The following is a 25,612-nucleotide window of genomic DNA, read 5'->3' as shown; positions in this document are numbered from 1 at the left end:
ACATCGTACTTTGAAAACCTCATCGATCAATTATAACAATACATAATTTATATTAGGATTACGAATAATTGAAAACCACAAGCAAACACTTTTGATTTCATTTTGTAAGCATTAAACATTTCCAATTCCATCTTTCTTTTTTATTGATTTGTTCTTAGCCATGTGTGGCTAAGAAATCTTAATTTCTAGTTTTTGTTCAAAACATGTTGATTGCTTGACTTGAAGCAAATGATTTGATGTTTGATTTGGGATTCTATTCTAGCGGTAACATCCCGAATCACAGGTATTAATTTGAAGTTTTAAATTCATATTTTTAGAACCTACTCGACGAGTTGGTTGCCCCTAACTCATAGTGTAGAAAATTGATCAGGTTGTGTGATTTGTGGATCCTACTGGACGAGTTGGAGGACCCAACTAGACGAGTTGACGTTGTTTATGAAAACCCTAATCTTTAGGGTTTGCAAACTATTTAAATGACCTTATGTCCCTTTTCCAGCCTCCTTACCACCTTTTCACGTCCAGAAGCAAACCCTAATCGAGCTAACCCCAATTTTAAGTGTGTGTGAAGCTAAAAGTGTGTTTTTGGTGTGTTTCTTGACGAGACTTGAAGATTTAGAAGCTTGGAACGAGAAGGGGCGTGTAGATACAACATCTACATCGTTTTGGCATCCTTTAAGGAGGTAAAAAATCACTACCTTTATCATTTTCTTGTTATATCTCTTCATTCAAGACTTTAGGGTCATATCTAGCTTATCCTTGAAGCATTTCTGGTTGTGAGCACGATTTGAAGTTGTAACTTCAGATCTGGACTCCTCTAGGCCCTCAAATACATAAAGCCTCAAGCTTTATGAAGCCTTGTCCCTTCTCCATGCCCTAAAACTCTTTCTAAGGCTAATTTTGAGTGTTTTAGCTTCTTAAAGCCTTGCATGCATGTAAAGTTAGCAACTTTACATGGAAACTACACCCTATGAGGCTAGATCTACAGTTTGGAGCCTTGGTTTAGCTTAAAAGCATCTGAATGGGGAAAGGACTGATGCAACTCGACGAGTTGGATGAGGGTTTCCCGATTTCTGGATTCTGCATGGACTCGACGAGTTAGTCAGATAACTCAGTGAGTTGGTTAGGGTTTTCTCGAGATTCTGGACGTTGCATGGACTCGACGAGTTGTCTGGTAACTCGGCGAGTTGACTGGGGTTTTCATTATCTTTTGAGTTCCAAAGGAACTCGACGAGTTGCGTCAACATGGACTATTGACCTTGACCGTTGACTTTGAATTTGACCAAGGGTTGACCAATTTTGACTTCTGAGGGTATTTTGGTAATTTGGGAATTGATGGAATTGGATCAATGGTGGTTGTAGGTGTTGGTGTTTGGAGTCGTGTTTCGGGAGTTTGATCTTTTCAGTTCCTTTCGACGTTGTGAGGTGAGTTTTCCTCACTATACTCAAGGGTCGAAGGCACCAAGTCCGACCCTTTAGATTGTTATCCTGCTTTATTGTTAGTGTGATCTGTTAGATCGGTATCTTGGTAGATAGGATAGTTTTATGTGGTTATGATCAGTTAGATCGGTATCCTGGTAGATAGGATATTTGTATGCTTAGTGATCTGTAGATCAGTTTGTCTGTTTGTAGATTGTTATATGATTATCTGATATATGTACACATGATTGATTAGTGGTTGAGGCTTATCTGCTTTGTGCGAGAGCCAACAGACCAAGGCATTCCAACCCGATGGTTGTGGGCCGATAATATTCCATCCCGAGGATGATTTGACTCATAGTATGTGGGCATCCTAACCCGATGATTGTGGGCCGAGGGTATACCATCCCGATGATGAGTGGACACATAGTATGTTGGCATTCCAACCCGATGGTTGAGTGTCCGGGGCATTCCACCCTGATGGTTGATTGGGCCCATAGTATGTTGTTATTATATGTATGTTATTTGTTGTGCGGGTATTTTGGAGGAACTCACTAAGCTTTGGGCTTGTAGTTTTGGATTTTGTTTCAGGTGCTCGATGATCGCGGGAAGGCGAAGGTTTGATCGTGCACCTCCTTGCATTTTATGATTTTGATTTCTGGGATACTATGATATGGAACTATTTTGAAAACATTTTGTAATTTAATGGCGTTTCAGAATGATTAAAAAAGTAATAAATTTTTATGAATTTTATGGATGTTACTAGTTGGTATCAGAGCCTTAGTTTGAGTGAATCAGAGGAACACTCGTGTGAGTCCAGTCTCAAATTAAGGAAAGGATTTTCAAATGGTTTTCAAACTACGAAAGGAGGATGCAGAGTGTACGATCAACCGGAGCGAGTAAGTAGACCCCAAAATACCATGCAGTTTTTTGATACTGTGATATGTTAGAACAACATGATAGTTATAGGCTAGGGATCTTCAGGAATTGCATGATAGAATTGCTTGATTATATGATGCCTGATAGCCTAGAATTTCCTTATATGAAATTAACATCATTACTGTAGTTGCTTAGTGTATGCATCATAGTTGTACATAATTAAGATCTTATAGCCTAAGAATGTTTGGTGTAGCCTTATTTCCTATTCTTGTTTGATGAAGGGCTTATGGTAGGATCAAATATTCGAAAGTGTATAGGTTCCAGCGTTATGTATGACTAGCATACACAAGTGTTGCAGGGTTGGTGGAAGTTTCACGAATGAGTTTTGCGGGGTCGTTCGGTCGGTTATGAGATATTTAGCCTTCCTCTAGGAGTGAGGATAGAGCGCTCGCCATGCTTATGTGTATTGTTAGGGCATTGTGATGATACATGAGGCAAATGAGGGTAGGTGTGGAAGGTAGTATGATCTCGTACTACTGAAAGCACAGGACCCATACGCGTAGCAAGGAAGTCACAACCCATAGGGTTTAGTTGGAAGTTGGTTCCACGTTATTTATGTGGATTATCTGATATCTTCCTTGTGTATTTTCAGTATGGTGGTTACGAGGCGATTTAAAACTGGATCTGAGTCAGGATCAGAAGCTGGCAGTCACGGAGGGCCAGCATTGACAGAGGATCGTGTCAGGGAGATCATCTCCGAGGAGGTGATTGAGATTGTCCGAGGTCAGAGTCCAAAGATGTTCAGGTCTAATAAGACCGCCATGATGGAGTATTTTGATGACAGATACGCAACCATTGTTGAGACTGCGGCTACTATAGCCTCCGCAGCCGTGGTGGCTGCAAGTACGAGGGCATGATGGGCTTTTTAGTACCAAAACTTCAATAACATGAAGCCCCCAACTTTCGATGGGACCCAGGACCCAATCATAGCTATGAGGTGGCTGTCTGACGTGGAGGGATGTTTCTTCACATGCTTATGTCCTTCTGACCAGAAGGTTAGATGTGCTCTGAACCAGCTAAGGTCCGGAGCAAAGGACTGGTGGAGATTGATGACGGGGTCATATTCTGATGAGCAGCGAGTGGCAGTTACTTGGGATCAGTTCAGGGAGATGCTCTGCGCTCGCTACATTCCGCGGGTTGAGCGGGAGCAGCTGTCACAGGAGTTCTTGGATCTGAGACAAGGTATAAAGACGGTGACGGAGATCACCCGCATGTTCACTGAGAGGGCGATGTTTTGCCTGGAGTTTGCATCCGAGCAAGCTCAGATGACTCGTTATTTGAGCATGCTCAAGACTGACATCGGATAGTTCGTTGCTACCCAACGATGTTATACTTTGCTGGAGTCACAAGAGGTCGTTATGCGGTGTAAGTTGGAGATTGAGTTACAGTTGAGGGAGCAGAGATAGGCCCCGATGCAGTCACAGCCTGCACCGAAACGATTTAGGGCTGCTAACTCCAGGAAGGGGAGTCAGAAGGGTCGCACTTGTGGAAAAAAGGTTTTACACTCACGCACACTACACGTAAACTTGTTAATGTACATTGTGAGACATTCTTCTCAGTACTCCTAGAGTACAGGTTAAAATTCCTGGTAGTTATAACCAGAGTCTCTTGTAGGGAGAATGTGATAGTTGTGTATAGATCTATATTGGGTCTGACAAACCCACACCTGAACTGCATGCAACAACTAAACCGGTAGTTCTGAGGTACATGTGTCATTATCTTTTTCGACGCCTGAGAAACGTCGTGGCATGTTCATTAGTCATAGTATGGTTATAGTGACTCACATAGGAAGTTAACAACACATAAAGTTTACGGGGATTTTCTCAAATCAAAAAGGGTTTTATGTCAATTTAAAACCACTTTTTATATCAATAAGTATGGATATTACTTGTACATTTCGGTCTTGGCATTTAAGACTACACATCACTCTTGTAAGGAAAATATTGGATTTTTCTTGGTAACACACAACTCATTACAAAGATCGGTTTCCAAACTCTTCATCTAAAAAGCTTATGAACTCACCAACTTAATTGTTGACACTTTTTCAAAACTACTTGTATTATCAGAGAATCAACGAAACCAGGAAATCACAAGCTTTTGAGGATGGTACGCTACGGCGTTGAACAATTATTTTTCATATCATGTTGTAATCAATCATTGAAATATGTAACACTTGAAATTATGTAATTCTTTTCCAATTATATTTATGATTGGTTGTATTGCTTTGATCACTAATATACTCGTTGTTATGATACTATACATGAAGTCCGCCACCCCCGGACGTTTCCGCCATCCTTGGTTTGGAGGTGTGACATAATAACACTTTACTACCCCAAACTCTTGCTTCTGAACTTGGGATGTTCACTTTTATTTAGCACAAGGAAGGATATCTAAGTTCAAATTTTGAAAAAGAAACATGCAAGTAACGGTTAGTTGAAGTCATAACTTCCAGAATTTTTAACATATAGAAATATTAGATCTAACATATTTTATAGCATATTATATATAAATTAGATCTCAGTATATTATAATATATCATATTATTATATATGAATTAGATCTGAGTATATAATATCACTACTAGAAACAGGGGTTTCACAGACGGAAAAATCCATTGCTATTCCGTCGCTAAAGGACGATTGCGACGGATAAGCGATAAACATACTCTCTAGCCAATTAGAGTGTGGCTAATAACCTAGCGATGGATTACTTTTTCCTTGCGACGACCTTAGCGACGGATCATCCATTGCAAATTCGTCACTTGATACAATTATTTAGGACATCTGCGACAAAACTCAGCACCATTAATCCGTCGCTAATCCCTCGCAAAACTCTATTCTATGTTCTTTTATATTCTGTCGCTGATCCCTCTCAAATTTAATATATGATTTTTTTTCTTTTCCATTGCTGATCCCTCGCAAATGAGTAATATCAACTTATTTTTTATTTTTTATTTTTTTTGTATTACAAATCTAAAACAAAAAAGAATTATACAATCCCAAATCAAACATTATCATTTAAATACCAAAAACATCAAATAAATATATAATCCAAATCCAAACATTAACAATGAAATACCAAAGTTAAACACTCATTACTATTTGATTTCAAAGTATAATATAAACATATTTCTGCATTTCCTCTCATATTTTGCATTTCCGAATATATCTTTTCTATTGTTTCATATCTTGCATCCGAAAGAAGGATTGGAATGGAATTGGATTCCGATTCCTATTCAATCTCATTGAATTAGGCAAACCAAGTGCCACTTACTTATTCCTGCAATGGAAGGAGACTTTGTTGGAAGCGTTTGAAACCAAGTGTTGGACCGGAATGGAATTCAATTCCCATTCCGACCAAAAAGTAAATGGTAATATATGTTGGTGAAAGAAAATACCGTGTTTGCATACTGGTCTTCGGAAATTGTCTTTTCTCCTAGCATTTGATTCTTTGAACATTTGTGTTGACTATTACATAGCATCTACAAGATTTTTAATTAGGAAGAAAATTATAGAACTACCCTTCTTTATCAGCACAATTTCACATATTATCTAAAGTTTATATTCATGTAAATAGAGTCGGACCCAACAATCTTTTACAAAAAATAATAGAGTTCTCTTTTATATCAAATAAATGAGAAATAACTTACATAAACTTTGGCAGTAGACTTTGGATCAGAGAAAAGTCATTTCATCACCCCTCTCCAAGATAGTTGTAAACAAGCCACTGATAATTACATTAAAAATCATAAGGACCAAAATTGTAAATTACCTTAAAAATTATACAAATATCTATATATAATAACAAATCATAAACCAAGGTTTTCTAATAAAAATATGCATAATTAAACACTAATCTTTCATTCCATAACAGTTGAGATGGATCTGAGGGCAAACTTCTAGTGTATCAATTGTTTGCAAGTTTCATTTAAGGACAAGAATGATCACAGATAATAAACAAGTTTCCATGATTATGTACAATTGTGAAGAAAAGATTATCCGTTGTTAATCAAACACAAATAAAAGGGAGCATAACGGTTAATCGTCTTAGTGTCTCTTTCAATTTGTTTCACATGTGAAAAATACATACCTTGCAAGCAACCAATTGTTGAAATAGTCAAAAACATGATCATGATTGAGTTTGTGATAGAATGCTTTTGAGAAAGGACCTCAAGATACACCTTGGATTCACTTAGAATCATGTATCACTGAAAATTTTGCTTCACTGGTAAAAAAGAGTTTAAATGGTTTGTCAGCACTCTACCATTACGGGAAAAAAACAAGGTAACAGGCTATCAGGAACTCTTCTAAATAACTACAAAGGTAAATGCAGGTTGCCTTCTTTAATTTTTTTGACTACCCCAGATTCAGATTATCTCCTGTTCAGTTAAATAAACCAAAATAATATGCTTTACACATGATCCTTATGCTGTTTTTCTTTAGCCAGGTTTCTCTTTTGTGCACAGGCCATGTGTGTATGAGCTTATGGTGATCCTGCAACGTGAATCAAGAAAAAAAAAGCATTAGTTAGTAGGACCAAACAAGCTTTATATGGATATTTCTGATGATGAAGAGGAGGAGGAAGGCATTTATATCTTTGTATTTTAATAAAAAAGCAAGAAGTTTCAAATAGACCGACACCCAACAAAGCATACAAAAGGTTTAGGAAGAATAAGAAAAAAGGTGGTGGGCCTTGAAATTGGTGGCATAATTTACTTATTTTCTTATACCATATGTCTCATCTAATCATTATGTTGTAAAGACTCCGGCTGCAATTAAACAATAAATTAAAATCCATTATTTCTGACTAAAAAAACTAAAGACAATACAATACAATACATACCCAATACACATCAGTAAGTGAGGTGAGATCGTTTGGGGCAGGAATATGATTTTCATCAAACTCACATTCTTACATTCTTCGGCTCCTCTTGTTCACGTGATTTCTATCAACAAACAAAAAGATAAATGTATATTATATAAAAAGAAATGGTGATTGGTGAAAAGAGAATGATAAGTTTTAGTTGAGAGAGTAGTTTCTCAGTATTCTTAGGGAAGGAAACGGCATCACATGTTTCCTATGCATCATAAATTGAAGACTGAATGGTGGTGGAATGGAATCCATTATTTTTGGCATGATGATTTTTGTTAATGTGGGCAGCAATTGCAGCATCAAAAGAATCACAGCTGTATGAAATCTGCTGATGACATGGAGCGGGACCCACTGCATTATGAGATACCTCAGAGAGAAGATCACCTACGCTTATGTTAGTAAGACTATTAACCCATTCCAATGTAGACAATCCCATTCCCACACTTCCACCAATACCAATACCATTGTTAGTGTTGTTATGTTCTTCACCCTTACCAAACCAACCATACCTTAAAAAACACAAAAACCATGATCAATGATTTTTCTTAGAATGTTGTAAAAATTGTTGTTAAAAAGAAATGAAAAATTAAAGAGAGAGAAACCTTAAACGGAAAATCGGAGGGCTCCCAATTAAGACGGAATCATGATTCCATTTCTGAGAATTGGAAAGATTTGATGTTTAAGCATCATAAGGCACAAGTTTTAATTCTCCAGATGCTGCTACAGTAGAGCTAGACCATTTACATGTCATATGTTCCAAAACCGATGATATTTTCTTTATGTGTACTTAAAGTCAGCTCCAGATGCGAGTTGTGATTGTCCTAACAAAAAATTATTATTATTATTATTATTATACAGATAGAGATAAAGTACAAAATTTATTATTGTTTCTTACCATTCCCAAGGCTCTACGTGTAGTTTCATCAACAGGGAAAAGTTGAACTTTAAGTTTCATTGAAGACAAGATATTTTGATGAAAAATTGGCACAGGTGTGTTACTGTGACTTTAAGAGCAGGAAAGTTGTTTTCTCCTGTCTATAAGTATGTGTAATAATATTCGGTCTTCAGTAGTAGTCAGGTGGCTACAGGATTTTCTATAACAAATAAAAAAGAATCTAGAACTACCACATATTGCAGCAGCCTTACAGTTAATTCATAGGAAAAACAATTTTATGCAATAAGGAAAGATGAGGGAGAAGAGCTGGTGGTGGTGAATCTATAGGAGTGGCGTTTAGGGTTAAAAGAATAGCAGGGGTGGTGTGAAGATAGTTCTCATACTGCCTCGACAATCCGAGATGTCATTCCAACCCTGTAACCAAACAAAAAACACTAAAAATGGCTTAATTGACCTCAGTTCAATGATTCAGTTATAAATTATCAAAATGTGAACCCTAGATTGATCAAATCCAAGCACTCACCACTTGTAAGGGAAAATCAAGAACACAGACAGAAAGAAGAAGAGTAAGAGAAGAAGAAAACCTATTTGATGTTTATGGTGGGAGTCGCTGATAATTTCAATTGTTGCATGAGCTTTGGGCAACATGTGGTTCGCCTGTAACAACTTGAAGAAATCAAATGAACATGAAAATCGGAACTTAAAAAATCAAAATTCCACAACCATTAGAAATATAGGCAGTTGAGTATAGTATGTTAGTAGCCTTTGACTAATTCTGAAATGGAATTAGCGATTGAAACACAACAAGCTCGAAGAATTACTTTAAAACATGAAACAAGTTTAAATTACATGATACAATCGATTCAGTAATCACAAATAGAGGTTTTAATTACATGATGCAATCGATTCAACGTGAATGTACATATGATGTTCAGGTATAAGAAGGATGACGATTGAAACAAGAAAAGGGGGAAATTAAACCCTAACACACTATATTGTGCAACTTAACTAAACCTAACCTAATATACGACTAAATAAAAGAAAATCAAGAGATTTACTTGAATCAGAGCTTAATGGAAATTACTTTTAGATTTTATGGAGGTTGTCGGAATCAGAAGCATCAACGATGAGTTGTGTTGTCATCTGTTTGAAAGGAGATGGTGATATTAGGTTAACATGGAATAAGGAACTAACTCCAAAGTGATAAATCGGATTTGGGAGGGAAGGAAACTTATAGCAATTTTGTGAAACTAGAATTAGGTTGCGCCAATTTCAGCGAGAGATCGGTGATTGAAAAACAAAAACGCGCGTACCCCAAAAATAATTTCTGTCGGCGTTCTCTCGCTAAATGCATACCAGATGGCAAAAATCGACAATTTCTCCATCTGTCGCTGAACCCTCCCTGAAATGCCTTCATTTTCTACCGATTAGCGAGGGATTCAGGTACGCCAATAAACACTTGCGAAATCCATAGTTGATCCCTCGATAAACCCTCGCTCAAATGAAATATGTGGAATAAATAAAGTAAATGTCTAAAACATCGCACATGTGTCGTAAATCCCTAGCTATAAGCCTTAAACTTTGCTACAGAATTTATCCGTCGCTATATCCGTCGCTAAAACTCAAGTTTCTAGTAGTGTATATTATGTGGATTAGATCTGAGTCATATTAATTATAATGTATTATATATGTTTGGAATTTAAGAATTATATTGTATAGATTTAAGAAAGTAATATTTTATGTAAAGAACAAGCATATACTTCTACTTGAAATAGTTGAAATACGACCTTTAAAGGAATTTTAAAAGATATGTATTCGCACATACAAATTACAACATATATGTTTTTTTCCCTTTCTAGTTTCTATATACGATTTGATTAAAGTGTTCCTAAAATTTTAGCTGGCAAAAAGCACCATTAATAGGATGGATGGCAAATCAACTATTAAAAAATGTATCCCTGATTCCTGAACACATAAAGTAAAAGTGTTGAAGGAAAAGAATTACATAGAAATGGCACCAGTGGAATGTGGGAAGATTCCCTCTAACGCAAATTTTTGTTTTACCTTTTATTATATCAGTCACGAATCAAGAGGCTTTTCTTTTTCTTTCTCCACCTAACAGATTCTTGAGTTTCATCGTACCAAGTTTCCCTGCAATCATTTCGCCTTCCATAGTTCCATTAAAAATTAGATTTTTACAATATCCTTCAAGCATATGTGTAATGGCAATTACATCTTCTTCAACTTTGTACCATCACAACAATTTTGAATATGATGTATTTTTGAGTTTTAGAGGTGAAGACACTCGCAAAAACTTCATTGGTCATCTTTATTATGCTCTAAAGCAAAAAGGCATTCATACTTACAAGGACGACGAGAAAATTAAGAAAGGAGAAAGGATCGGTGATGAGCTCATCAGAGCCATTGAAGAATCGAAATTCTACATTATCGTTTTCTCCAAGAGCTATGCCTCATCGTCTTGGTGTTTGGATGAACTTGTGAAGATAATGGAGTGTCACAACACAACTGAACACACTGCTTACCCTGTGTTCTATGATGTGGAACCAACCGAAGTCCGCAAACAAAGCGGAGTAGTTAAAGAAGCCTTTGCTAAACATATGAAAAGGACGATGCTGCTGGGAAATGGAGGAAGGCTCTTAAACAAGCAGCCGATTTGGCCGGGTGGGAGTTGAAGAATACTGCTGATGGGTAATTCATTCACCAGATCTCTATAATATTCTTCTGTTTTGACCGACATAATTTTGGTCCATACAAAAAATCCTACTGAACCTAGGGTTTACTTGCAAGGCGCCCAACACTCCGCGGTTGCAAAATTTAGTAGTGCTATTCACCTGCGAAAATCCTGACAAAATAATTCCCAATAATTTCCCATTCAGATTCAATTCAAAATTTCAACTTTTCTTCACTAGACAAAAGAGGTCCTTGAGGTTAATTGGCGTACCTTGGCATTTTGTTTCTTCGTAATCTACGTTAATTTAGGATGTAAAAGTATTGTACATGCATGGAAACTCATTTTGGATCGTCAAAAATTCTCACTAATATTAGAGTATTGCTGAAAGGTTATTAATTAAACATTAAATATGATTCTATGATTATGTTATTATTTCATGTACGTTTGTATGCGACATCTTGGTTAAGCTAATTAAACCTTTTTTAGAATACAGGGATGAGGCAAAGTTCATTCAAAATATTGTTGAACAGCTTTCACTAAAGTTACACTCCATCAATTTCAGTGTTGATGAAAATTTAGTAGGCATGGAGACGAGGATCAACGATGTTTTATCATCTTTAAGAACTGGTTTTGATGAAGTTCGCATGATAGGGATCAAGGGGATAGGAGGTGGTGGAAAGACAACTCTGGCCAGAGCTGTTTTTGATTGAATATCCTTTCAGTTCGAAGGTAATAGCTTCGTTGAGAATGTCAGAGAAGTTTCAAACACTGATTTGAAGTCGTTGCAAAATCAAGTCCTTTCAGATGTCTTAAATGAACAAGGAATCAAAGTAAGTAGTGTTTCTGATGGGAAAAACAGGATGAAGAGGGTGATGCGTGGTAGAAAGGTTGTTATTGTTCTAGATGATGTGGATCATATAGACCAACTTGAAGTGTTAGCCAATCCTAATTGGTTTAAGCCAGGAAGTAGAATTATTATTACAACAAGAGATGAGCAAGTGCTCGTAGCACACGGAGTGAAGTTGATTCACAATGTCAATCTGTTATCGGATAAGGAAGCACTTTTCCTCTTTAGTAGGTATGCATTTATGCGAGAGATTCCAACTAATATTTACAAGGAGCTATCAATAAAAGTTGTAAGTTATGCTTCTGGTCTTCCCTTAACCATCAAAGTTTTGGGTTCGTTTCTTTGTGGTAAAAATGAGAGTGAATGGATAGATGCCTTAGACAGATTAAAAACAATTCCCTTAATGGAAACTATGAAAAAATTGGAATTAAGCTATGCTGCTCTAGAGGACGATTACAAGGAAATATTCCTAGATGTTGCATGCATACTGAAAGGTTGGCCGAAAGACTTAGCAATAGAAGCTCTTGAAAGCTGTCAATTTCATGCTAGAACTGGTTTAAAAGTTCTGGAGCAAAAATCTTTGATAGCTATTGATAATAATGAGCGTGTGGTCATGCATGACCATATGGCAGAAATGGGCAGGAATATTGTTCGTCGACTGCACCCTGATAAGCCTAACGAACATAGTAGATTGTGGAGAAACAAAAAAATTGAACATATATTTGCTAATGACTTGGTAAGGATCAACTTTATTTGTAAGTTGGAGGAAACTAGTACATTTTCCTTTGTTACAACACATATCTGATGGCTGACTGTTTTTGGATTACAGGGTACTAAAGCAACAAGATGTATACGATTCCAGCTGCGAAATCCTGATATAGGTCTTGATCTTGTGATGAAAGGTCTCAGAAAGATGAAGGAACTCATATTTCTTCTTGTGCATCCAGGATTTTGGTCTTATTATGATAAAGTCAGCCAATACTTTCCCAATACTATAGGATATGTGCATTGGAGCAGTTACCCTTTTAGTTATCTACCCAAAACATTTGAAGGAAATAATCTTGTTACACTTAGGATGGCTACAAGCAACATAGTACAACTTTGGGAAGAGGGAGAAAGGAAGGTAGAATTATTGTTGAATGATCTTGTTCTACATCATTATATTTCTACACATTCATTGCTTCATTATGATTCAACACACATTCAATGCTTTGTTATTACTCCAATATTCATCTTTTTTTTTTGGTTATGTTAGGTTCTTAACAAGCTCAGATTCCTTGACCTAAGTCATTCAAAGTTGAGGACCCTTGACCTTAGGTTGACTCCAGATCTCGAAACTTTGGATCTTCAAGGATGTAGTGATTTGGTAGAACTTCACATGCCCACTAAATGTTCAAAGCTAAGATCCTTCCACCTTAGTGATTCAAAATTGACAACCCTTGACCTTGGGTTGATTCCATATCTCGAGACGTTGAATCTTCGAGGATGTGGTGATTTTGCCAAACTTCATATACCTGGTTCATGTCCAAACCTGAGATGTTTCCACCTTAGTGATTCAAAGTTGAGGTCACTTGATCTTCGGTTAGCTCCGAATCTCCAGTTGTTAATTCTTCATGAATGTTGTGATTTGTTTGAACTTCACATGTCCAATAGATGTACAAGTCTCATATCCCTCGAAATCAAGCGTTCACAGTTGAGGACCGTTGACCTTGGGCTGACTCCGAACCTCGAGTTTCTAAGTCTTACAAATTGTTTTGATTTGGAAGAACTTCACTTGGCAGATAAATGTCAAAATCTCACATTCCTTGATATTAGTAATTCAAAGTTGAGGACCTTTAGCATTGGGCCGACTCCAAATATTGAGTATCTAAATTTAAAAAATTGTTTTAATTTGGAAGAACTTCACATGGTTGATGAATGTCAAAATCTCACATTCCTTGACATTAGTAATTCAAAGGTGATGACCCTTAGCCTTGGCTCGACTCCAAATCTTGAGCATTTAGGTCTTAAAAATTGTTTTGATTTGGAAGAACTTCACATGGGAAATGAATGTCAGAAGCTCACTTCTCTCGACATTAGTCGTTCGAAGTTAAGGACCCTTGACATTGGTCTGACTCCCAATCTCGAGAAGTTAGATCTTGAAAATTGTTTTGATTTGGAAGAACTTTGTATGACGGGTGAATGTCAAATGCTTGCGTCCCTCTACATTAGTCATTCAAAGTTGAGGACCCTTGACGTTGGTCTGGCTCCAAATCTGGAGAAGTTACATGTTGGAAATTGTTTTGATTTGGAATACATTCACATGGCCGATGAATGTCAAAAGCTCGTGTCCCTCTACATTAGTCATTCAAAGTTAAGGACCCTTGACCTTGGGGTGACTACAAATCTAGAGAAGTTACATCTTAGTGAATGTTCTAATTTGGTAGAACTTCGCGCTCCCAGTGGATTTCTAAAAAAACTTGTCTACTTGGATTTAAGTGGTTGTCCGAGGTTTAGTTCTTTTTTCTTTTGCATAAAGGATGATACTTTGTGTGGTGTGGATGAATCACTTGAGGTTGGTCCTTTAGCTGAGTTACATCTGACTGCTGTGTCCTTAGAAAGATGCCCGTTTCACCCGGACAATAATTTGCCAAAGTTTCAGTTTACTTGTTGGTATGAGGAAGATCGACCCTCATTGACTAGAAATCTTGAGTGGCTTATTTCTTTAGGTCTCTGTGTTTGCACAAACCTTGAGAGGTTTTCACAAAGCATTTGTGCGTTACAACAATTAAGAAAGCTTAAACTCGAAGGCAGTATTCCCGAGGCGCCCAAGGACCTTGACGCATTAGAATGCCTGGAGGAGCTAAGTTTGTTGTCGACAAAGATTAGACAACTTCCAGATAGCTTTTGTACATTGAAACATCTGAAATCTCTTAAACTTAAATTCTGTTCACTTCTTGAGAAGTTACCCGAGGATCTTGGCCGCTTAGAATGTTTACAGAAGCTAAGTTTGTCATATACAAATATTAAACGTCTTCCGGATAGCATTTGTAAGTTGAAGCATCTAGAATCTATCAAAGTTAATCATTGTTCTCTGCTTGAGAAGTTGCCGGAGGATCTAGGCCGATTAGAAGGTTTAAAGAAGCTGATCTTAGTGGAGTGTAAGGTTTTACGGGATATCCCCGATAGAATTTGTAAGATGAAATGTCTTAAAGTCTTGAATTTAGAAGGTACATACATAAGTCATCTTCCACAGAGCATTTTTTGGTTGAAAGGTCTGTGTATTTTTGGGCAGAGAGAGCTTCTTCGGTCGTTTGGTTTTATTAATACCGAGATACAACACTTAGAAGAGAAAATGATGTGGTACGTAGAGATTTGAATCATGAAGACTGTGCCTCTACGGATGATTCTGAGAAGCTTCTAAGGCCTGGAAAAGTCAAATTCATAAAAAACTATTGTAACAGGTACTTTCTCTGTTTTCTACTCATCATTTTATCTTGATTTGGTTTTAATTGAGATTGATACGACAATAACCAAATTTTAAGTCCAAAATCAGTAATTATAGTAACAAAAAATATACAACTACGTACTATGGATACTTAAGAATTCGGGTTATAGTTTTAAGCTTGTCGTTTTTGTTAAATTGGAGAAGAACCGACCAAAAATTGTATTCCTTTTCTTGTTTTCATTTTCTGCATGTGAAATTTTATTAGGGTTACAATCGATCCTAACACTTAACAATTTCCTGCAATTAGGAGTTTTGATGACAAGGAAGCAATCAATACACAAGGTTACAATGGAAGCAATATGAAGGTATTCGAAACGATTCAAGTCTATAAGAGAAGTTATATACTGTTGAATTAAGGTTTGAACCCTACTTTGGAAGATGTATGAAGTAAGACCTTTGAAACAGTGTAGAATTTATAGTACACTTGACTTCTTCAAAAAGTCACCAACTTGAGAAGCCATAATTGACATACTAACTTTATGCCTATAAAAGAAGAGATGGAAACATCACGGTTTTTGAGTGGAAATTAAACAGAGATCAAAGTAGATGGATATAGCCATATAGGACAAAAGATTCAAGTTACTGCAAGCTTACTCATGGTGTTTAGTTAACACATTTGACTTCTTCAGAAAGTCAAACTGTGTTGTTGACGAAAATGGTTGAAATTTGATATTAATTTGTAGATGATATGTTATAAATAAATTCAATGTGATTTTATAAGTGATGTAAGATCATAAACAAGTTTTGATTTGTACAAATATGTTCCAAACTAAAGATGAATTAATTGAAAAAAAAATGTTTGACCTGAGTCAAACTATTCACTAGTGCTAGAGGAAGCTATTGGGGATGTTTTAATGGATTGGTTATGTTGATGATGATTTTGGAAAAATTAAATTTGGACAAAATATTCAAATCCAGAAACAGGGGATGAAATTGAATCATCAGAATGTAAAGGGACTATTGCTTTTCCAATAGGGGTAAAAATGGAATCATCAAAATATGACGTGATACTAGTTCATATATCTTTTTCACAACTCTCCTTCATGTTAGCACACTAGTTGTAAGACCCATTATTACATTAACTTATTTAAAAAAAAAAAACTAAATACGAAATTCTAAATTTTGAAAAGTATGAATTTATAAGAAAAGTAAGAAAATATTGAATTATAAAAATTAAAGTGTTTTTTTTTTAAAATTTAAACAAATAATCTAGATAAATAAATAAAAAATTACTAAATCTTTAATTTGGTAATTTTAAAATTAAAAGGAAAGTTTATGGGTAAATTACGCCATTCGTCCCTCATGCATATGCTCAAACGCATGTTTAGTCCCTATTTTCAAAATTTAACTCGGATTGTCCCTCAGTTTGTTTTTTCTTGCATTCTTAGTCCCTCCAGGCATAAAAAGACTATTTTGCCCCTAACAATTTCTTTTTTAATTTTCTATTATATATTTATCAGTTTTTAAATTTAACAAAAAACAAAATGAAATGAAAATAATTTTCTCCTGTCTCTTCCTTTTCTTTCGACTTCTCACTCGCTCGTCACAACCACCTATCCTCCTCCTTTCTTCCGATGATACTAATCAACCAAAAATCATTTGTTTCCATCTCCTTCCTATCAACATCGTCTAGCTCAAACAACCTTCCAGAAACCACCAATAATTACTGGCAATCTTCACCACCTCCAATTACCGTCAATCACCACCACCTCCACCATTGATGAACCTAATCTGATTATCAAACATCAAATATTAAACCGAAAAGCTACATTCAAATATTAAAATCAAACCCTTCCTCAATCTCCTACCCATTCAGATCTATATTTAGATCAAAAACTCCTATACAGATCAGAAACTCAAAACACCATAAACCACCGCCTCTCGCTCTCTTCACGTGGTAGTTAGGGTTTTAGGTGGCGATGTTAGATTTCTACGCAAATCTATAGTGGCAGAGCAACTCACAGGTGGCGATAGTGGAATAGAGTTAAGATTTGGGAATCATCTTCTCTGATGAAATTGCAGATCTTACAACGAGTGATTGTGAAGAAAGCTCCAAGGATATGTGCACATACACATCACCATCGTTGTAACAAACCATATATGCCTCTCGTTTTTCCGGCGAGAGGGTATGTAGCGAATCCATACTCTGGCTCAAGGGTAACAAATCTGCACTCATCCCTAACCTTCTCCTTACCATTCAGATCTGCACTCCTTTGTGGATACTTTGTCGGAAGAAAGCCTAGAAGAAAAACAAATGCTTGAAAAACTTGAGAATATTAAATAGGTGGTTGGTCAGACATCTGATGATGTTGCTGTGGAAGTCGCCGAAATTTAATAAAAAAGATTGATTGTGGTTATTCTCAGTGGAACGGGTGAGCTTTGAATCAGGGATTGGGTGGGGTGAGTTGAGGGGTGACGCTGATGCTCCATTTTCCAGTGATGTAGATATCTGGCGGTGGTGATCGTCAAGTATTCTTCAGCAAAACAGAACAATAATTAAAATACTTTTTAGAAATTAAAATTAATCAAAATTGTTAAAAAAGAAATGGAAATAAAAATGAAAAGGGCATTATAGTCTTTTCATATCTAAAAAGGGATGAAACGTGCAAAGTTAAACCAACGAGGGATGTAGCGTGCATCTTTTAATGATATGAGGGACTGTCCGAGTTAATTTTTGAAAATAGGGACTAAACATGCATTTGGGCATATGCACGAGGGATTTACCCAAAGTTTATTAATGAAATTGATATGCATTTATTATTGAATATAAATACTATTTACAATTTAATAAAATGAAAAAACCATAAAATGACATGTGGAATAAAAATTAATTTAAAATAACTATAAAATTATATGTGGCAAAATAAATGAGAATGTGACATGTGACAAAAAGATCTTAATGCTTTAATTATTAGGGAGGATATGCTTGTCAAATTTTGTCATTTTTAAGCTTATCAAAATTTCACCCATGTTTGCTTCCTAATCTGACATCATGTTACACTCCAACATTGACACGAAAATAAGCTCCTCAAATGAGGTCGATTTTGAAACTAACCAGTAATTTAAATAATGGTTACACTAAATATTAGTTTTAGTACAAATCTAAGCCTGATTTTTATGTAGTTGTGGAACCATATTTTTTTTTGGTAAGGAGATGTGCTATGAGAAACATGAAACTATTATCATATATATTGTGGCTTTTGATTTTCTCGCCTTGGCCACAATGTTCTAAACAAAATGTCGATTATTTGAACTTTGTCATTTTGGCTATTGAGATAAAAAAGAAAAATCTCCATAGATATTCGGTCACTTGTTAACTAGTTAAAATTACATAACGCCCATTGAACTTGGTTAATAGTTTTTTTTAGCCACTTAACATAAAAGATTCACCATTTTTGGACATTTTTGTAAATTTTTTAATGTTGGAAGTGTAAACTAAAAAAATATATCTCTGATTAACGTTTGAATTTTATGAATAAACAAATGAAAAATATAACTATAATCAAGCTTGTTAAATGTAATTGAACAAGTGTATAATTAGAAGAATTAATATGTTTAATTGAATCAAATTGGTCTTAGAAGAGTTAGATTCGGTCTTTTGAAACTTATAAGAAATTTTGAAAAATATGTGATAACAAGCAGACATGTCGGTTTAAGCATAGTTAAAGGACCATTTGATTAACACCTGTTATAGTCTTTTAACTTTTAAGGGCTTGAATCATAAAATTCATCATCTTTTGGGGAAGTTTTAGTAATAACAAATCTAAAGGGTCCATTTTGGTCTATCGATATTTCCTCCCTCCCCCCAAAAACCCTCCCCTCCCCTCGGAACATCAAAAATCAGAGCAGCTCTTAAGTCCGACAGAAAAAATTGAAGGAAGGAGGCTATTTGACGGAGGATCGGTGGTTCAATCCGCAGTACATTTCGATTCCGATAACTGAACCGCCACAGTAAGGCTTGGTACCGGTCATCTACCACTTCAACCTAACTACAGCTGCCGGAAAATTCAGGTATATAATAAGTATGAACAATGATACATTATCTGTATCCGTATATACATTAATTTGGTAGTAATTCTTCATGGCATCACATGGAAGCTTGCTGGTCTTCCCTTAACAATCACAGTCTTGGGTTCGTTTCTGTGTGGTGAAGATAAGCCAGAATGGGAAGATGCTTTAGCAAGATTAAAAACAATTCCACTAACAGAAACACTAAAAATATTGGAATTAAGCTATATCACTCTAGAGGATGATTACAAGGAGATATTCCTGGATGCTGCATGCATTATGAAAGGCTGCATAAAAGACTTCGCAATCCAAGTTCTTGAAAGCTTTGGGTTTCATGGTAGAATTGGTTTAAGAGTTCTTCAGCAAAAATTTCTCATAACTATTTATAAAGATAATTATTATGGTGAGTGTTTGGACATGCATGACAGTATTCAAGAAATGGGCAGACATATTGTTCGTCATTCTCACCCTGATTTGCCAAAGAATCATAGCCGTTTATGGAAGAATGACGAAATTGAACATATCTTGGCTAATGACTCGGTAAGGATCAAGTTTATTTGTATGTTCGAGAAATCTAACACTTTTTCATCTATTTTCAGACAACTTTCATCGTGACCACCTTAATTTCAGGGTACTGAAGAAACAAGATGTATAGAATTTTACAGTACGAAACTCAATCCTTATATGCTTATTAAAGGTCTTGGAAAGATGAAGGCGCTTAGATATGTTTCCGTGGTTACAACAAACCATTTAAGGGACGCTGAACTTGATACATTTAGTCCAAGCTTTCCAGATGCTTTACAATATCTGAAATGGGATTCTTACCCTTTTAGGTCTTTACCCAAAACATTTCAAGCAAATAATCTTGTTAGACTTGAGATGCCTACAAGCGACATCGTACAACTTTGGGAAGGGGGAGAAAAAAAGGTAACATTATGGTTGATTGATTACTTTTGCATGATTCATTGTAATAATACGACTTATGCATTCATTGCTTTGTATTGACAGCAATATTCATCTTGTTTTTCTCCTTATGTTAGGTTCTTGACAAGCTTAGATTCCTTGATCTCAGGGGATCAAAATTGAAGACTATTGACCTTGATCTAACCCCAAATCTTGAGACGTTGAATCTTAGTGATTGTCGTGATTTGGTAGAACTTTCAGATGATATCTGGAAGTTGGAACATCTAAAATCTCTCGAACTTTGGGCTTGTTTGTCCCTTAAGAATTTACCTGAGGTTTTTCAGCGGGTAGGGTGTTTAGAGAATCTAAAATTGTCTCCGGATAGCATTTCCATGCCAAAAAATCTAAAATATCTTCGCCTTGCTCATTGTGATGAGTTTGAGAAGTTACCTGAGGATATTGGCCGCTTAGAATGTTTAGAGGTTCTAGATTTAACAAATACAAAGCTAAAACATCTTCCGGACAGTATTAATTTGTTGAAACACCTCAACATTCTCATACTTTACCATTCTCGGTATTTTAACAAGTTACCAGAGGACCTTAGTGGGTTAGAATCTTTAAAGGATCTAGATTTGTCATGTACAGATATCGAGCATCTTCCAAATAGCATTTGTGAGTTGAAACATCTGGAGTCTCTCAATATTAATCGTTGTTCAAGGTTAGAGAAGTTACCTGAGGATCTTGGCCAGTTAGAATGCTTACGCTTGCTAGATTTGTCTCGTACATATATTAAGCATCTTCCAGATAGCATAGTTATGTTGAAAAATCTACATAAACTTGATCTTGATCAATGTTTTTCACTTGAGAAGTTACCTGAAGATCTTGGCAAGTTAGAATGTTTAGAGTTGCCGAGTTTGTCAGGTACAAAGATTAGACATCTTCCGGATAGCATTTGTATGTTGAAACATCTTAAATCTCTCAATCTTGATTGTTGTCGGTCGCTGGAGAAGTTACCTGAGGAACTTGGACGTTTAGAATGTCTGGAAGACTAATCTATAGGAGCTACACCCATAAGTCATCTTCCACAGAGCATTCTTATGTTGAAATGTCTGCGTGTTTATGGGTCAAGAGGGAGTCTTGAGGTGTCTGATGAGATACAAATCTCCTATTACGATGACAATCACGTTTTCAATCACAACCTTCAATACGATTACTTGGCTGGTCACAGATGCTATTATGATTATGATTACACATACGAATACGATTACACATACGATTATGATTGCACATATGATGACGATCACGATTACGATTAACAAGGCCCAGAAATGTTGTAACGGGTATTCTCTCTTTTTCAGTTTTCTATTTTAATTAACCATTTGGCTTTGATGTGAATTTTGATATTGATATGACGATAATTACTATTTCAGCAAAAATAAATAATGATATTTAAAATACATACAACTACTATACACAAAACAAAAATCCTTGTTACATTTCTAAAAGCCTTCAGTAAACCAACTCAACTGTTATTTTGGAAAATACAAAGAAAAAGGTTATGGTGGTATGTATTGTCATTGTCAATCTGCAACCAGATTAATCAGGAAGCAAGACATGATGTCTTGTAAGTGGAACGGAAACAAGTGTGTGAAAGTGCATAAAAAATTAATCACCCAAACCATTCATGATTCTTGGCTGACTGTTGTGAGCAATCCAATTTGATATGACTAGTAGAGTTTTCCTTATTCAAATCTAGTATGTACTTGCTCGTTAAGTTCTTGCGGCTATCTTCTATGTGAACATGACCTTCATGTTTTTATTTTGTTTTGTTTCGATTTGTTATTTGCTTCATCTGTTGAGGATTTGTCCAAAGAACTTCACGTAAAAATAAACGATTTTAGTCATGTTGATTGCTAATTAGTTGTTAAGCGACTTGCACAAAACATGGTATTAGATTATGTGCATTAGCATAACTCAATCACCGAATGGAATAATGATGTAATTCATAGTAGTAAAGATGATGTCAAGTCACCTTATTGATGCTGAATAATGCTTGCCAAAATTTCGATTACATGACAATAAAGGGCAACTCACCAAGCTATGCCAACAGGAGGAAGAGAAGGAAACAACAAAATATTTTTGAGCCGTAATCGAACACGTAAGAGCACAGAGGATTCAAGTCTTTTAAGACATGTATTTGTTAAATTTTGGTAATGATCCCAAACTTGGAAGGTGTAGTAATTTGAATCAATTCAGAATTTTGAGCAAGATAAGATCATTGATGGCGCTCAGTCAGCACACCTGACTTCTTCACAGGCCCGACCCGATATATGGGCGAGTTGGGCCTAGGCCCAAGGCATCAAATTAAAGAGGCATGGTTTTTGCATAGTAAACTGTATACATATTAAGTCCAGTTCTCAATGTCGTCCGGTGAAAAAGCGGGTGCGCCAAATTAAAGCTTTTTGACAACTGCAATCGTCAAAATCGGTAATGGCTACCCTTGAAAATCGAGGAGTCAACTGTAGAAGTCGCAGTTCATCGACCGATCATAGATTCATCTGTTGTCAGTCGACTAAAATATTGGGTCCGACTTCTATTTCCAATTTCTTATTCTCAGTTTCTCATTCTCTACATTCTATCGATCATCCTTTTAATCTGCTGCTACATTGAGTTCGATTTTTTTTTTTTTTTTTTTTTGAACCTCTCATTATGATTTCTGAGTTCAATCACCTCTCATTCACATTCGATTTCTCTTCAACTGATTTCTGATTTATCTAAAACAAAAGAAAAGACCTGTTGGATTCTGATTTTTGATTTCTCTTCAACTGATTTGGATGAAATCGATTTTTCTTAATTTTTTGTCTAATGTCTTTCTAAACCTGCTGCCATTTATCATCGTCTGACCTCTTTATCTGATTTTTATGCTTTGTTTTAGGAGCTTGATTTTTTATGTTTACGTGTTAGAGCTCGGTATTTGCTTCTTTTGACCAATTCAAATATTATTACATGTGAACCAAGTTCAAGAGCCTCTACCCCATTTTCATTTCCGTTACGCCTTGTTCCCGAGTTTTTTTGTAAATTCATTAAAAGGAAAGGGTAGGAAAATTTTGACAGAAAGAAAAGGAGATGAAGGAAAATATTCATTATTCTGTGTTCCCGAGTTCGAAGGAAATGAAAGGAAAAGAAAGGAAAATTTTTAGTTTTTGTGTTCCCGGTTAGAAGGAAAAAGAAAATAAAACTTAAAATTTTCCTTCCCCTCACTTCCCAAATCCGTCCAATTTGGGAGAAACATTTGGAAGGAAAATATGACTCCAAAATCCTTCCCCTAACCTCACTTTCCTTTCATTAATGAAACTCGGGAACACAATTTTCCTTCGACGCCCCTCACTTTCCCTCTGTATCCTCCCATTTCTCTCCTTAAGTAGAACTCGGAAAAAAGGCGGAATTCAAGAAATGCAACCATGGTACATTTTTACATGTAAAACATTTCAAATATTATAACCTATTCAAATATTGTTACATTGATTCATATTAGATGTTATGAGTTTTTTAATACAATATTATTTGTCAACTTATGTTTTTATTTCCATGTAAAAATTTAATGCCTAACCGAAGATTAATACTCAGAACATGTTTATGATATTTATTTTGTTTCTTGTTTATGGTATTTTTATGTTTCATTCAATAATGAGAGTTTTCTAATACATATTAAAGGGTTCAAGGACAAAAGGAAGAAGCCATGAGAATCACAAATCACACCTTGGAATAGAATCACAAATCACAATGGAATGGAATCTCCAATTTCAATCTTGCAAGATTCCATCAGAATAACAAATTAAACATCTTTTAGGAAAAAAAAATTGTATTTATATATATTTTTTCCATTAGTTGTATACTTTATAGCACTTTTGTTATCAAAGTTTTTTTTTTTATATATGTCCGGTAAAATTATAGGGCATTTTTTTTATTATCTAGACGAGGGCATGGAAAACCAATGGACCGCCCTGCGTCTTCAAAAAGTCGAATTGTGTTCTTAGTTGAAAATGGTTTGATTTGGTATAAGGTTAAATATGATCCTATTAAAATTAAACTTAAGAAGTTCTATTAAGTGCTTTAAGATCTAAAGAATTTTTATCTGCACAATGTTCTGAATTGGGATGAACTCATTGAACATATAAATATTTGACTGTCAAACCATTGACTTTCAATCAACTCACTAAGTTTCTTATATTTAAGTACATATTTTGAGAATGTTTATTGGTGTTAAACGAATCTATAGAATAATAGAAGAAGTTTCAATAGTAAGAAGTTATAGAGAATGATTTTGGAAAATCCGAGTTTGGACTAAAAGTTCAAAGCCAGAAAATCAGAGGCTGAAACTACGAAATTGAACCACATTGCTGCCTTGATAATCAGAGCTTCACGTCATGTTGTACTCAGCAACCATCTTTGAACATGAAGATAATTTCTCTTCAACATTTAAACAATTTCTTTAATCAAGTGCAAATAATGGGTATAATAAAGAAATCAAAATCAATGTTGTTATACTCACAAGTAAAAGAACACTAAAAGGGCTAACATGACAAGGTTGAGATCACACAAACCATTGTTTAAAATGGAGATGACATAGATGAATCCCAAAGACGACATTCCTTTTACAAGAATCAGATCATGAAATCCTAGCAACACACACACACACACACACACACACACACACACACACATATATATATATATATATATATATATATATATATATATATATATATATATAATGACCACTTGCATTGGAATAGAGCATTCCGGGGCTATGGTCTTCGTTCCGGACTACATATTCCGGAGTTCCTACTCCGGATTATAACATCTATTATTCAGGTATCCGTTGGAATGTAGTCAACATTGATGTTCCCCAATTTTTTTTGTGTTATCGGTAAATCAACGCAATGTGTCGATAATGTAACATCTATTATTCAGGTATTCGTTTTAACCCTTGTGTTGTACTTTATTTGCAAGTTAAGTCCCCAGTGGCAATTTCGTAATTTCAGAGTCAGTTGGAGTATGCCGAGTGTACACCTTTGTACGTATGGCGTACTTGGGTTCTCATTAGTACGTTGCGCGTATGCTGGTACGCAGGGAAAACGTAGCCAGGGTGCAAACCCTAATTTTTAGGGTTTGGGTCCTATTTAAACACATTTATGGCCACATGCACCTTCTTATCTTTAGCCTCCTTTCTCATTTTGAAACCCTAAAGAGTGTTAGTGCACTGTGGAACTTGTAGAGCCATTTTTGGTTCAATTTGGAGCTTTTAGAGTGGAAAGAAGAGCATTGATGTGGTGATGTTTCACTCAAGGCTTTGAGTCCAACATCTTGTTCCTCTTGTGCACCTTGTGGAGGTAAAAAGGTTCAACCTTGGTGTAGAAATCTTATGGATCTAGTTTTAGCTCAAAGTTATTCCCTTTTTGTCCCAAACTTGGTCATTGTGAGTAGAAGGTACTCCAAGGCATTTGAGTTGTCCTTTAAGAGGTTTTGAAGGGTGTTAAGTCATAAAGTTGT

The 25,612-nt window shown here is 35.7% G+C and overlaps 1 protein-coding gene, 2 long non-coding RNA genes and 1 pseudogene across 6 annotated transcripts; 2 read left to right on the top strand and 2 right to left on the bottom strand.

Annotated features, from left to right (window-relative positions):
• Positions 1–5,458: 5,458 nt before the first annotated feature.
• LOC122196192 (uncharacterized) lies at positions 5,459–6,126 on the bottom strand. Its single transcript, XR_006187489.2, has 3 exons — positions 6,005–6,126; positions 5,753–5,836; positions 5,459–5,634 (listed from the first exon to the last, which is right to left on the bottom strand). It is a non-coding gene; the product is annotated as an uncharacterized LOC122196192 (long non-coding RNA).
• A 72-nt stretch (positions 6,127–6,198) lies between these two features.
• LOC111888199 (uncharacterized) lies at positions 6,199–9,637 on the bottom strand. Of its 2 annotated transcripts, XR_006187488.2 has the most exons (6): positions 9,436–9,637; positions 9,207–9,265; positions 8,707–8,779; positions 8,123–8,536; positions 7,656–8,048; positions 6,199–7,046 (listed from the first exon to the last, which is right to left on the bottom strand). It is a non-coding gene; the product is annotated as an uncharacterized LOC111888199 (long non-coding RNA). The 2 variants fall into 2 exon arrangements; XR_006187485.2 differs by having other exon boundaries at positions 9,207–9,637.
• Positions 9,638–10,344: 707 nt separating this feature from the next.
• Positions 10,345–16,206, top strand: LOC111888144 (disease resistance protein RPV1-like; annotated as a pseudogene).
• Positions 16,207–18,980: 2,774 nt separating this feature from the next.
• Positions 18,981–21,506, top strand: LOC111888145 (disease resistance protein RPV1-like). 3 transcript variants are annotated; one of them, XM_042898576.2, is made up of 5 exons: positions 18,981–19,159; positions 19,247–19,493; positions 19,585–19,696; positions 19,787–20,083; positions 20,197–21,506. In XM_042898576.2, the coding sequence occupies exons 3-5, from the start codon at positions 19,595–19,597 to the stop codon at positions 21,109–21,111; spliced, it is 1,314 nt and encodes a 437-aa protein (XP_042754510.1). In that variant the 5' UTR covers positions 18,981–19,159; positions 19,247–19,493; positions 19,585–19,594; the 3' UTR covers positions 21,112–21,506. The 3 variants fall into 3 exon arrangements, with proteins under 3 accessions (XP_042754510.1, XP_042754508.1, XP_042754509.1); XM_042898574.2 differs by having other exon boundaries at positions 19,247–19,696; XM_042898575.2 differs by having other exon boundaries at positions 18,981–19,696.
• Positions 21,507–25,612: the final 4,106 nt, after the last annotated feature.

The sequence above is a fragment of the Lactuca sativa genome, chromosome 9 (genome assembly GCF_002870075.4).
Source record: "Lactuca sativa cultivar Salinas chromosome 9, Lsat_Salinas_v11, whole genome shotgun sequence".
Taxonomy (NCBI): domain Eukaryota; kingdom Viridiplantae; phylum Streptophyta; class Magnoliopsida; order Asterales; family Asteraceae; genus Lactuca; species Lactuca sativa.
The sequence above is the reverse complement of the archived record's forward strand: the minus strand, read 5'-3'. Positions and strand labels throughout refer to the sequence as shown.

Excerpts from the sequence above, each read along its gene's own strand:
- LOC111888145 (XM_042898574.2), top strand. The coding sequence starts at position 19,436 with ATGAAAGGCTGCATAAAAGACTTCGCAATCCAAGTTCTTGAAAGCTTT. Across the intron at positions 19,697-19,786 it reads ATATCTTGGCTAATGACTCG|GGTACTGAAGAAACAAGATG; the intron begins GTAAGGATCAAG and ends CCTTAATTTCAG. Across the intron at positions 20,084-20,196 it reads GGGAAGGGGGAGAAAAAAAG|GTTCTTGACAAGCTTAGATT; the intron begins GTAACATTATGG and ends TCCTTATGTTAG.